General features: G+C 39.2%; 1 protein-coding gene across 4 annotated transcripts in view; it reads right to left on the bottom strand.

The window, feature by feature from the left end:
* Ttc27 (tetratricopeptide repeat domain 27) overlaps positions 1-15190 on the bottom strand; it is a 153811-nt gene that overhangs the window by 43674 nt on the left and 94947 nt on the right. For all 4 annotated transcript variants that reach the window (XM_078029405.1, XM_078029404.1, XM_040271561.2 and 1 more), the window contains one exon: positions 8292-8519. In XM_078029405.1, the coding sequence (XP_077885531.1) occupies positions 8292-8519 (228 nt within the window). The remainder of the gene's footprint in view (positions 1-8291; positions 8520-15190) is intronic.

Genomic DNA, 15190 nt, shown 5'->3' on the forward strand with positions numbered 1-15190 from the left:
ACAAAAAAATCACACAAACATTCAACATAAATGTTACTGTTTCTTTAACAGATGGGTGTTTTGGTTTTCGTGTGTCAGTGATATTGCCACGGATTCTTAGATGGAGAGTAAATGTCAACTAAACTGTGTGAAATTACACATTCATTCATTAACCTTTTTTAAATTAATTATTTTAATTAGGTATATGTGATAGAAGAATGCATTCTGATTTGTTGTTCACGATTGCAGCACAACTTTACATTTCTATGGTTGTACACGATGTAGCGTCACACCATATGTGCAATCATGCACATACCTAGGGTAATGATGTCCATCTCATTCCACCATCATTCCTGCCTCCGTGCACCCTCCCTCCCATCCCTCCCCTTTGTCCAAAGTTCCTCCATTTTTCCCATGCCTCCCTCCTTCCTGTTATGGATCAGCATCCACTTATCAGAGAGAACATTCAGCCTTTGGTTTTGGAGGATTGCCTTACTTCACTTAGCATAATATTTTCTCCAACTCCATCCATTAACCTGCAAAAATTAAGTTTTTTCCCCTTGGTACTGGGGAATGAACCCAGGGCCTCATGCATGCTAGGCAAGTACCCTACTACTGAGCCACACCTCCATCCTTTTATTATATGATAAGGTCTCATTAAGTTACCCAGGCTAGCCTTAAACTTGTGATCCTCTTGCTTCAGCCTTCTGAGTAATTGGGATTACAGATGTGTTCCACCATTTCTGAGTTTCTAATTATTCTAAAATTGTAGATTTTTTGTTTGATTGTTTTATTGCTAACAAAAAGATTTGTTATAAACTATAAAAATTTACCAAACAAGGGGCTGAGGTTGTGGCTCAGTGATAAAGTGCTCACCTAGTGCAGGTGAGACACTGGGTTCAATCCTCAGCACCACATAAAAATAAATAAATAAAAATAAAGGCACTGTGTCCACCTATAACTAAAAAAATATTTTTAAAAAAGTACCAAACAACACAGCATAAAATAACAATAAGAAACCAAACTTAGTAACAAAACTCAGACTATTCTTCATATGCTTTATTCGAAGCAGGACTGCTCTATCTCTCTTACTATATTAGGTAACTTTTTGTCATTATGACCAAAATATCTGATAGAAACAGTTCAGAGGAGGAAAGACTTATTTTTGACTCATGGTTTCAGTCCATGGTCAGTTGACTCCTATGCAGAAACATCAAGGCAGACGGTGTGGGGAGGAAAGCTGCTCAGCTCATGGAAGCAGGGAAGCAGAAAGAGAAAGGGGCCAGGGACAAGTTATAGTCCCCAGGGGCATGCCCCCAGTGATCTACTCCCCCAGCCCAGCCCTACCTGCCTACAGTTTCCACCTCTTCTTAGTTCCTTCAAATTATTAATTTATAAATGGATTAATCTACTTGTGATTCAATTAGATCCCAAAAGCTCCACTTTTGGACATTGCTGCACTGGGAACCAAGTTTTGAACACATGGGCTTCAGGGAGACACCGCAGACCCAAATGTAACATATCCCTTACATCAAGCTTGAATTCCCAAATTTCCCACTAATCCAGCCAACTGGCAGCCAGGCAACTTCACACACCTCACAGACTACAGCATCGCACTAATCGTCTGTTATATACTAAGGGGCTCATAGAGTCATTGGCTCAAATATTTGTCCCACCATTACTGAAGACCTGAAGGAGATGGCTATCCTTAACCCCTGAAGCAAACATCGTTGGTTTTACCAGCAACCATCCTCCATGCTGTCCTAGGAAGGGAAATGTTAGTTAAGATGCATCTGGAAAGGGGTAAGGGGAAAACAGCTATTACTTCTCATTCTTCAGATCTGAGCATATTATAGTGAGCGCTCCATTCACTGCACACTCATTAAGGACAGTACTAGATGAGACTATGGCAGAAAATGGAAGAACAAAATGGATACCTAGGAAAACCCATCCCTTCTTCTCTCTCTCTCTCTTTTTTTTCTTTGACACACACCTTTATTTTATTTATTTTTATGTAGTGCTGAGGATCAAAACTAGTGCCTCACACATGCTAGGCAAGCATTCTACCATTGAGCCACAACCCTAGCCTCCATCCTATCTTCCTTCTATATACCTACTCAGAATAGTACTTCATTTAAAAAGGAAAAATATGGAACAAACACTAAACTGCATGGCTACCAGGATAACAGGCAAGCATTAGGACAGTTCCAGGTATTTAGTGAACCCTCGAATCCACTGCTAGTAACACCATATGACCTTACAAAGATGAGTGACCAGTGTATTGAGTTGGGATGGAAAAGTTCATAGGAAGTAACATTCTACTTTTTCAATACTACACATTCTGGTTTGATAATTTCTTAATTTCTTCATTTTTACATTTTGCATAGAGAAGACAATAGAATAATAACTCCCCAAGGGTAAGATTTAGGTTTTAATTATGGTCCTGGGTCTGAGAAATCCTTCCTGGGAGATTTGACTGAATATTTCTCCCACTTTCTTTAGTTTCAAACACACCCCCAAACCCTCCAAAGTCTAAGGTTGAATTTTAGGAGTTTCAGAAGTTGCCTGGGAAAATGAGAGAAGAGGGTGTAATTCGATGTCAGCTAGCAATCTTTAAGTGCAGACCCAAATGGCACGTGTCCTCTGGTTCTCCACAAAAGCACCACAGACAATGCATTTAGCTTTGCAGCCCATTCTGCTGCAAGACAAAACATTTTTATATCAAAACCATTCAAATACCTCTCTCAGTTTGCCTAAAGTGTGTTATTAAGCCTAATTGTTTGGGTATGTTTGAAAAGAGAAGAGAGAATGTCTTAAATTCCATTTTCTATCTCCCTTCATTGTGGGGCTTCAAGGAGACAACATGGCACAGAGGAATGCTCCTTCTTCAGAGAGAGTTCCAACTGGATCGCACGTTAAAGTAAGTGTGTGGTGTTTTAGTGTGTGTATTTAGTAGCTCTCTACAACTGCAGCATCAAATGCCTGCATATCATGACATGACTTAAATCTGACTGAATTGGATCCATATGACAGACTGTAAAATATTCTCACGTAACATCTGTTTGTACTGTGACTCTGCTTTGTGTAATTGTCATTTCTTTGTCTAAGTAATTAGTCCTAAATTATATAATGAAGCCATCAAGCCCCGTCAATTCCTTCCTTGGAATTTCCTTCATATGATCCTTCCTTCCACGTGTTCCTCCCACACCAGTAACTGTCATGGCCCAAACTAAACTAGTACATAGTCTCCCAACTCTGTCTGCACCTACTATGTTCCACAATGAGTGAGCGTTGCCAGTCCTGAATTACCTCCCGAGTTGCTTCCTTGCATGCCCCATCCCTTCATTTAAAATAAGGCCCCAAACAAATTTACCCTTCAGTGGCTCCCTAACTGTCAAAGAAAAGGTCAATTTAGCCTCATATTTAAGCCCTGTCATAAAATGAATCCAGTCTAGCATTCCCTTTGTCACTGCCCTATTTCCTCTCACTCTGAAAATTCAGCCTACCCACTAACAACTCTGCTCCCTCACACGCATGTGCATGCACACACAGTTTGGTTGCAGGATTCCCTTGCCTGATATGTTCTCTCCACTGACCTTCCTTTACCTGTTCAACTACTACTTGTCTTTCAAAGCCAAATTCAGCATCTTCACTTCACTGTCTATGAAAGGTACAAATGTTTTCCTTGGCCTTTCTATAATTTAAGTGCTTTACAAATAATCCAATGGGTATTCTTTGACATGTCATAGTGTTAGTCTGGTCTCTGTTTGTTTCACTATATTGTACCTGAGGGTACAAACTGGACTATGCAGTGACATGCTGTTACTTCTTCATCCTTTGGTTCAGTATTATACACACAACGATGAGTATATATTTGACTGAGCAGTTAAAGATGTTATTTGTTCACCCATTCAACAAATACTTATTAACTACCATGTATGTGCCAGGCACTGTTACAGGCACCAGGAAAATAGAAATGAACCATACATGTGAAAATCCTTGCTTTTGTGGAACTTACATTCTAGTTGAAGAAAAAGAGTAATTTTTATTTTAAAAAATGTAAGCCATATATGATATTGGAAGGTACTAAGAGCTACAAAGAAAAAGAAAGTGGGGAAAGAAAATCAGGACTCTAAAGTAGGATTGTGATTTTAAATAGAATGAGCACAGAAGGCCTAAGAAAGTAACATGAGCAATGACTTACATGAGATGAAGGAACAAGGTAGAACATTGTTCTAGGCAGAGGGAGAGCAGGTGCTAACTCTGAGGCAGGAGTATATCTGGTCTATTCAGAGAACAAAGAAGAACATGAATAAAAAGGGGAGGAACAGGAAGAAAGAGGAGGAAAAAAGAACAGAAACTTTACTGGAAAAGCCTTGAGAGATTTTAAAGGAGTTGGGCTTCCATCGCCAGTGCCACAGAGCAAAGAGGTGACACATCTGACCTGAGTTTGAAAGGATTACCTTGGATGTTCACTAAAAACAGACAAATGAGGACAAGGAAAAAGGCAGGAAGACCAGTAAAGGAAGTTATGAATTAACCAGGTGAGCCAGCAGGGATGTGGGCCAGGGCACTGGCAGGGGCTAAAAAGAAGTCTGGGCATATTTTCAAGGTCGATGCACTAGGATTTGCTGATGGATTGCATATGGGGCACGGGGGAAAAAAGAATCAAGGATGACTTCACGGCTGAATGAGGCTGCTGTTCACAGGAATGGGGATAAGCTTGGGAGGAACAGGTTTTAGGAGGGGGAAATGTTTCAGATATTGGAAATGCTGAGTTAGAGTAATGAGTGGGGAGATTAAGGGAGCAGATATAGGAATCTAGAGTTCAGGGGAGAAGACAGGACTGAAAATAAAATTTGAAGAGCTTCCAGGAAGTTGTCACTTACAGATGGTATTTAAAGCTATGGGACTAGATGAGCGCTTGAGAGAACAATTCATCTGAGAGGTGCCTGCCACTGATGGAACTGAAACTACAGCAGGCCAAGGAGGGAATTCATTTTCTTCACTCACACAGAACCTGTGATTAGCTACACTCTGGAGAGAGGCTAATAAGATTAGCAGAATAATTTTCTGAAAAAGTTTAAAAAAAAAAAAAGGAAAGAAAAGAAAAAATATTTCAGTGCTGGGGATTGAACCCAGCAGGACCTTGGATCTGTTAGGTAAGCACTCTACCACTAAGCTACATCCCTAACCCTGGAAAAATAAGCTTTTAATAATACTGATTTGAGTTAGTTCTATTTTCTACAAAATAATAATAATAATGTGGTAATCAAGTTAGAGCAGAGTTTCTCAACCATGACACTACAGACATAAGCCAGATAATTCTTTGCTCTGGGGGGCTGTGCATTATGAGCATAGTATCCCCAGTCTCCACCTACTAGAAGCCAGTAAGAAGCACACACCCATACTCCCTTACTGTGAAAACCAAAAATGTCCCCAGAAGTTGTCAAATGCCTTTTGCAGGGTGGAGAACAAAATCATCCCCAGTTGTCAACAAAAACTAGATCCTAAGTATGCTGTAAGCATCCCTGCTGCCAAAACCACCCACTAATAGCTGCTGCTATCCGGTATTTACATCAATCCTACTTTCTTCTCCTGTATTTTACTAGCCGCCTGATTTGGAAGTTTCTGAATGTATTCACTACTTGGAGTGAGGAAAGTAAGCAATCCCATCAATCTACCATAAAAAATGCACTGCTGGGGCTGGGGATATAGCTCAGTGGTAAAGTGCTTGCCTCACAAGCTCAAGGTCGAGGGTCCATCCCCAGCATCACATATACAAAAAGGCACTTATGATTTTTTTCAATGCAAAAGACATGTCCTGAGTCTACCCTGTTTAAAAATGACCATTTCTTTTTTTTTTTCTTTTATTTTTTAGTTCTCGGCGGACACAACATCTTTGTTTGTATGTGGTGCTGAGGATCGAACCCGGGCTGCACGCATGCCAGGCGAGCGTGCTACCGCTTGAGCCACATCCCCAGCCCTAAAAATGACCATTTCTGCACACTCATGTTCATAGCAGCACTATAAGAACCAAAAGGTGGAAGCCACATGTCTACTAAGTAAACTGATAACAAAATACAATACATACACAGAAGGGAATAGTATGAAGCATTACAGAAGGAGAGACTCTGACACATGCTGCAACCTGGATAAGTCTCCAGGATGTTGTGCTAAGGTAAATCAACTAGTCACAGAAGGACAACTACTGCAGTTCTGCACTTATGAGGTATATAATGTTGTTAAATTCATAAAATCAAAAGTAAATGGTGGTTTTCCATGCTGGAGGAAAGAAAGTGGGAAGTTATTGTTAAAGGAATATGGAATTTCAATTTTTATTAAAAGATGAAAAGGTTCTGGACGGATATGAAGAACTCAGAAAACTTAACATCAAAACAACAAATAACCCAATCAATAAATAGGCAAAGGAACTGAACAGACCCTTCACAGAAGAAATACAATCAGTTAACAAATATATGAAAAAATGTTCAAATCACTAGCAATTAGAGAAATGCAAATTATAACTACACTGGGATTCTACCTCACACCAGTCAGAATGGCAATTATCAAGAATACAAATAACAATAAATGTTGCAAGAATATGGGAGGGAAAGATACACTTACACATTGCTGGTGGGACTGCAAATTGGTGCAACCACTCTGGAAAGCAGTATGGAGATTCCTCAGAAAATTTGGAATGGAACCACCATTTGATCCAGTTATCCCACTCCTAAGTTTATACCCAAAGGATTTAAAATCAGCATACTATAAGTGATGTGTCTACATCAATGTTTATAGCAGCTCAATTCACAATAGCTACACAATGGAACCAACTGACTTAGGTGTCCTTCAACAGATGAATGGATAAAGAAAATGTGGTGCATTCCATATGCACAATGGAATATTACTCAGCCACAAAGAAGAATGATATTATGGCATTTGCCAGTAAATGGACAGAACTGAAGACAATCATATTAAGTGAAATAAGCCAATCCCTGCAAAAAGAGAAGACAAATGTTCTCTCTGATATGCAGTTGCTCACTCACAATTGGTGGGGGTGGGAGTATAGAGGTTCACCAGATTGGACAGGGGGAAGTGGCAAGGAAAGAAGGTGGGGTGGGAAAGGCAGTTGAATGAATCAGACATAACTTTCCTATGTTCATATATGAATACACATCCAATGTAACTCCACATCATGTACAACCACAAAAATGGGAAGTTATACTCCATGTACATATGATATGTCAAAATACATTCTACTGTCATGTATAACTACAAAGAACAAATTTTTTTAAAAAAGATTCTGGAAACTGGTTGTCCAACGATATGAATATACTCAACACCACTGAACTGTATATCTGGAAGACACTAAGATGGTAAATTATATGCTATTTTACTATAATAAAAGAAAAGTGTCAGTATTGAAGTCAAAATCTCTGGATTTAAACACTGGCAGAATGCCAAAAGAGGTACTCGGCTCATAGTAAGTACTCAGTAATAATTTGTAGCTAATTATAACTAAATAATTTAACTAGAATAATACCAAGTTAATGCGCATGCTTGCCACGATCCTTGATTGACAGTTGCATGTGCAGTGATAAAGTGACAAAGCAGCTACAAATAGTTTGGTAGAAGAAAATGACTTTCTGATAATAAAATCATTTTTACTAACTGAATATTATTAAGTATGAAATAAGGTTAATCTTGTTCCCCTCAAAATCAGGTCCTCTCCTATGAACTTATCCTGTCACTTACGTTAAAGATCCAGACCCTTTTTGTATTAGCTTTTCAAACTTTAAGAAGGAGAAGCATTCATATTTATTTACATATACACTTTATCTCTTTAAATTATCATCAATTCATTCTATATGTTGGCCTACTTATATTACTGACTTCAGTAATTGCTTGTGAAGTCTGACAGTTCTGAGTCTCATTTTCTTCCTTGCATAGCTGCTCAAAATGGTGTGCTTTTAATAGCTGCATTAGAGTTAAAAGACAGATAAGAGAAAGAAACACCAAGCTAAAATGACAGCAGCATTGTAGTTCAGTGGTAGAGAACTTGCCTGGCATGTGTGAGGCACTGGGTTCAATTCTCAGCACCACATATAAATAAATAAAATAAAGGTCTATCAACAACTAAAACATATAAAGCTAAAGTGACAGAAATAAGAGAAAAACCACTGTCCACCATTGGTGGCAAGAAAAAAGTAGATTAGAGCCTAAGTCCTTAGGTCTCCAGGTGACACTCACCAGTCATTAGGGCAGAAACAGGTACTCACTCAGGAGGACAGTGCACCTGGGGTTCTCACCTGCATGGGATTAATCTTCACTGAGCGTTCAAAGCACTCCACACATTCTTGAAACTCCTTGTTCCGAAGATGAAGGAGGGCTTTGGAGCGCTGGGCCCGAGCACTGCGGTGCCGGGACAATTCCCAGGCCTTGTCATAGCAGGAGTGGTCTCGAAGGACATCTCCAAGCAAGCAATATAAACTTGGTGTTTCTTTTTTCTCCAGCTCTTGCCTGAGGATTTCTTCTGCCTGAAACAACAACAGAAATAATGAAAGTGCTTCATTGTAACTATTTTTAGCCTATATACATCCTTTATTCCATATGATCCAAAATTTTATTTTTGACATTTGAGATTACTTGCTTATTCCAGGCATCTAGGTAGGACACAGGCTGCATAAGAGAGGCCTGATGGGAAAATATACCGATATGGTATATAGGTAAAAGAGGAACAAGAAGAAACAGGTGAGTCCTGATTTCCTGACCTTCTGAAATCCCAAAGAAAGACACCAAGACACTTCATGGTATCAGATGAGCCTAATGAGCCCTTTTTCCTTTCTATAGTACCACCACTGTGATGATTTATTAGAGTAGTGCCTTTAATTTACCTCTACCCAGTAGCAATAAAAAGAGTGTTCTTTTTAAAATGTTGTGCTTGGTAAGACTGGGATTGCTGAGAATTTACAAAAGGCACAGGGTACAATTCAATAGGAATTGCTAAAAACCTACCACATCTCACCTCACAGGAGCTATCTAATTCCAGACAGTCCATTCACTTTAGACGTTAAAAGTCATCCTCCATACACTGCACAGGCTTGAGCTCTATTCCCGTATGTCCACAATTCAGAGCCACCTCATCACTCAAGCTAATTCTATGCTCATTGCCACTAGTCCTCCACTTCCCACATCCATGTCTGCAACGCTATTTCTGATAAATTTCAACAGACAGCAAGAAACATGGGAGTAACGCTACTATGCATCTTCACACATGAATAATACCTTCACACAAATAGTAGTAGCAGCACCAAAGATGCTAAGACTGCCAAGTGGGTACAGAGACCAAGGAAAGCCATCCTTGAGTAATCTAAAAGTCAATAGATTAGATTTCCTCTAGGTTGGACATATCCATAATTCTTAAGCTGTCTAATTTTTGAGAAATCTTTTAAAGCAGGGATGTGCTTCTGAAGTGTCTTTGGATGCTGGCTCTTCTGCATCTGTGACACAGTGTGGATAATGTAGGCTTCCCTGCCTAGTAGGAAAATGGAATCAGAAGTTATAAAATAGTTTCTAAGGGAAAATAATTCTAAGTCCCAAATAGCTAAAACAAACACGAGGTTTTAGAATATAACGCACATAATTCCTCTATCCACAAATAATGCAATAGTTAATATATCTAACCATAACTCCAGTAAGGTCACCCATAAACAGATGCATTTAACCAAAATTATGTACAACAGGATGAGGCAATGTCTCTGGAGGACATGGCACTAAAACTTGGTGTACATACTACCCCAGAAATTCTGAAGGCAAATTCACTTAATGTTATTTCTTTCCACTTTAGCGAGTTACAGTGGATTTTATGATATACAATTAAATAATGACCATTACAGTAACAGGGCATAAAAGTGACTGCAGGCAAAGTACCCCTGGAGAAAAATGGAAATTTGTAAGTGATATCTGATCCAACTGGGCTGGAACATAGCAAGTATGCAGTGATCATGAAGGGGGACAACACGGAGAGTCCTTGGTATTCAGTCACAAAAGAATTCTTGAGTTATCATAACACATCTACCCAATACAATTTATTTTTTTGTACCAAGTGATGGGACACCAGGAGGGAATAAAATAACTGTGAGGTAGGCTGTCTGCTTCCAAATTCACAGGACAGCTCAAAGGAAAAAAATGACCCTCAGTGTTTTAATTCTTCAAGGTTAGAGAAACAGGGAATTTCTATGATAACCTCAAAGAACTTACTTTACTTTATAGCTAATAAGATGACACACCAAAATCAAACATAGGTAGATACTACTCCTGCAGAATTGCTTAATTGCTTAAGTGTAATGTAGGATGAATTCAGATTCGTTAGTTCTATGTGAAAGGAATTTGATTGGGTTAACTGAATGTTTTAGTCTTCTGTTTAGACTTCTACTAGCTTCAAGCTATACCCCCATTTCATTATTATTGAGTGATTGTTCTAGGTGGGCTTGTGATGAAAGTGACACAGTGTGGCTTTTAAAGCTGAGTGATTCATATGAGTAGTCCTACTGTGCTGAGGTCACCATACTTTAAAAAAACAAGCTAATTCATGAGGAAAAATCACATGGAGACAGGTCTTGAGATCCGGATGAGGAGACAAAATTGCCCAGCCAGTCCCCAAGTGTCCCACCCCCTGTGGTCCTCACACCAGCCACCATATGATTGCAAACCTGAATTCCTGATCACAGAAACCACAAGAGAGAAACAATGACTGCTGTTGTTTTAAGCCGCTACATTTCTAGCAGGCTTGCTACGCAGCAATAGGAACTGCATCTGTTGTTTAATGCAACAATGAAAATGTACTTCATCATCGCCAAGAGCTAAAGATTAAGACGGAACTAGACCCAAGAATTTAAATAGGGACTTCAAATTTGGGATAACTCAGCTAACAGAACCCTGCAAATCTACTACTGAGTGTCTATACCAGCAGAGGTATCCCTGTCCTATCCGATAACACTAAAGCTACTTTGCTTAAGACACTATGATGACTGCATGTTTCCATTACTCACTGTCTCCAGACATATAGATAATCTTACAAAAAGAACTGCAAGATATTGTTAATTTATAGAGGGAAAACCTTGGGATCAAGTGGTGAAAGAGATTTTAAGAGTGCTAAGCCAGAGAGAAATGGGGTCATGATTTAAATCGGGCTGAATTTAGATACTCACCAGATAGTTTTGATTCAAAGCACTAACTCAAGCAGCTGGGGACGGTTCTAAATTATCCGCTCAATTGCTTGACTAAAACATGGACTCAAATGTGGCCAAAACTAAACAAAGTCAAGATACCAGAAATTCCTTAGTGTAATGTGGAGGAAAGAATCCAACATCTTAGAAGGCAAAGGCTGTTGTTAATTTATCATTTGCAACCTGCTCACCCGCCCCTGACTCTGCCTCCTGACAGAGCCTAGAGAATGCTTCTTCACTTTGGCTTTGATAAACACATTGCATGGAGGAGACACTGCACACTTGAAGAGGGCCACAGTAAATGTCCTGTGTAAGGTGGGGAAAAGTTTGGAGGGCCTCCTGTTGATTTCAACAGGGATTAGAACCCAGGGTGGTAAAGACTTGATGATACTTGGAACCCCTAGAGCAATAGGCACAGCCAGAGTAATGATCGGAATGGTTGCATTAGCATGGATCTTAAGTGGTGACCAATCACGAAAGACCAAAATCAGAGGGGCAGCCTACGAAGTTCAAACTTGATCTGCACATGTAACATTAAAAAAATAATAATAACCTAAGTTTAGAGACCAGATGCCCTAATTTCCATGCCAGGACACTGCCTCTCACCCAATTCCTATGCCTAGGTCACTTCACAGTCTTAGAGCCTCTTACATAAAAGTAAAGGAAAAGCCAATACCACTTAGAAAGGACACTGCAATAACGTAACAAGTATACAGATAACTTCTCTCTGATCTTCTCCAAACCAGTAAATATAACTATTTATGAGGTATTTGTATCCTGGGGAGAAAGAAATAGCTCATATATTTTTTTTTTTAGTCCCAATCAGCTATATGTAACAGCAGAAAGCTTTTTGATTCATTGTATACAAATGGAGCACAAATTTTCATTTCTCTGGTTGTACACCATGTAGAGTTGCACCATATGTGCAGTCTCATACATGTACCTAGGGTAATAATGTTTATCTCATTCCACCACCTTTCCTGCCCCCATGCCCTCCCCACTCATCCCTCCCCTTGCCCAAAGTTCCTCCTTTTTTCCCATGACCCCCACCCCCATTATGAATCAGCATCCACATAGCAGAGAGAATTCATCCTTTGTTTTTTGGGGATTGGCTTACTTCACATGGCATGATATTCTCCAACTCCATCTATTTACCTGAAAATGCCATAATTTATTCTCTTTTAATGCTGAGTAATATTCCATCATGTGTGTGTGTGTGTATGTGTGTGTGTGTGTGTGTGTGTGTGTGTATATATATAATCTATCTCACAGTTTCTTTATCTGTTCATCTACTGAAGGGCATCTAGGTTGGTTCCACAATTTAGCTATTTTGAATTGTGCTGCTATAAACATTGAAGTGGCTGTGTCCCTGTAGTATGCTGTTTTTAAGTCTTTGGGGTATAAACCTAGGAGTGGGATAGCTGGATCAAATGGTGGTTCCATTCCAAATTTTCCAAGGAATCTCCATATTGCTTTCCATATTGGTTACACCAATTTGCACCACCAGCAATGTATGAATGTGCCTTTTCCTCCACATCCTCGCCAACACTTATTGTTGTTTGTATTCTTAATAGCTACCGTTCTGACTGGAGTAAGATGAAATCTTAGAGTAGTTTTGATTTGCATTTCTCTAATTGCTAGAACTGTTGAACATTCCTTCATGTATTTGTTGATCGATTGGATATCTTCTTCTGAAAAGTGTCTGGTTGTACACAACGTAGCCCATTTATTGATTGGGTTGTTTGTTTATTTGGTGATGAGTTTTTTGAGTTCTTTATATATCTTGGGAATCAATTAACAAATGATCTGAAAGACCGCTACAATGAAAACCACAGAACACTAAAGAAAGAAATAGAAGAACTTAGAAGATGAAAAGATCTCCCATGCTCTTGGGTAGGCAAAATTAATATTTTCAAAATGGCCATACTACCCAAAGCTCTTATACAGATTCAACGCAATTCCAATTAAAATCCCAATGTCATTTCTTTAGAAATAGAAAAAGCAATTGTGATATTCATTTGGAAAAATAAGAGACCCAGAACAGCCAAAGCAAACCTCAGCAAAAAGAGTGAAGCAGGAGGCATCTCAATACAGACCGTAAACTATACTACAAAGCCAAAGTAACAAAAATGGCATGGTATTGACACCAAAACAAACATTTAGATCAAAGGTACAGAATAGAAGACACAGAGACAAACCCACATAAATGCAGTTATCTCATACTAGACAAAGGTGCCAAAAACACACACTGGAGAAAAGATAGCCTCTTCAACAAATAGTGCTGGGAAAACTGGAAATCCATATGCAGCAAAATGAAATTAACCCCTATGTCTCACACGCACAAAACTCAATTCAAAGTGGATCAAAGACCTAGGAATTAGACCAGAGACCCTAAGCCTAACAGAGGAAAAAGGTAGGCCCAAATCTTCATCACATTGGCCTAGGCCCTAACTTCCTTAAGACTCCTAAGGGGCAAGAAATAAAATCAAGATTCAATAAATGGGATGGATTCAAACTAAAAAGCTTCTTCTCGGAAAAAGAAACAATAAATGAGGTGAAGAGAGAGCCTGCATTTGGGGAGCAAATTTTTGCCACATGCACGTCAGAGAGAGCACTAATCTCCAGGAAAGAAAAAAAAATTATATATATAATCTTTTAGAGTTAGATGTCAGTTGATGCTAATCCAGAACATAACTCTGATGAGTGCTCTGGTTTACAGCAGTCAGTCATCCCATAATGGGCCTCATAAATCTCTGAGCCCACTCAGTGATTATTGCCTTAGTTCCTGTACACAGTGAATTAGACATAGTAAGTGAGCAGCCAGAAGAGTCCCTTGTAAGTGCTACTGCAGCAGACAGAGCCATGTCAAAGTCCCTTAAGCTTTCCCTCCCCATTAAAAAAAGTAAACCCAAAGCAGTACTGCATATTTATATAAACCACAGAGATTTGTGCCACTATCAAAAACTTGAAAGAGACTAGGAAGTAGTTGGGAGAGGTTTGAGAAGTTTGAACTACCCACCAAAACTGAGAATACACATGGGTCCTGGAAAACATCATAGATTATTATAAACTTAATGTAGAGGTGGCTCTAATTATAGCTACTACAACCCCAGATCTAGTGGGCTTTCCCCAGCACAGAGAAAAGTACCCTTTTGCCCCATCTTGCCTCAGAATTACATGGACTTTATGCTATAATTAAGTTTGCAAGGGCTTTGATGATCTCACTATCCCATTATACAGACCTCATTGATGGATGATTTTGAGGACACCATGCTAATAAAATTCAAGAAACCAAAATAATAAATTGTGTCAATATCAGCCAAAAACCAAATGGAAGAGATCATATGCTTGACACCATGATTGTTACTAGGAAAATGTTCAGTTTACAAAAATTCATTTGATACAGTACCACTAAGGAACTCATCTATAAAGTAAAGCAAGATTTAAAAAAAAAATCTTATTTGCTCTAAGGATAGCTCCATAAAGAAACTCCTTTTGAGAAACATTTTAACTATGTATCAAAATCTGCCTGATAGTAGTTTTCGCTCTGCAAACAAGCAAACTTTGGAGCTAAAGAGCTAAACCTTGCACAGGAATACCTGATGGATTATGCCAAGACAATTTGCTTAACCTGGAAACTATGTTTTCTAAAATCCCTTTTCCCTCTGATTTCCCAGAGGGGAACTTGGGGATGTGAAAGGCAGAAGTGAAGCAATAGCTTTACATGGCAAAGTTTTCATGGTTAAATAAGATGTCAAACAAGACACCAAGGAGTCCTGCAGACCCCAGCTTGCCCTTGTTTTATGTGTCTACCTTGCCTTTCCATTTGCTGGCTCTGCTGATCAAGAGCAACTACAGGTCCCCATAAGACTTTTGATGTAGGATCAGGAGGCTGGTTCATACAAAGACACACAAGCTTCTCCTTCACGGGCCCATTTCAATAGCTGGAAGTGCTTGGCTTCTCACATTTCCCTGTAAAT

Source organism: Ictidomys tridecemlineatus, chromosome 12 (genome assembly GCF_052094955.1).
Source record: "Ictidomys tridecemlineatus isolate mIctTri1 chromosome 12, mIctTri1.hap1, whole genome shotgun sequence".
NCBI classification, from domain to species: Eukaryota; Metazoa; Chordata; class Mammalia; order Rodentia; family Sciuridae; genus Ictidomys; species Ictidomys tridecemlineatus.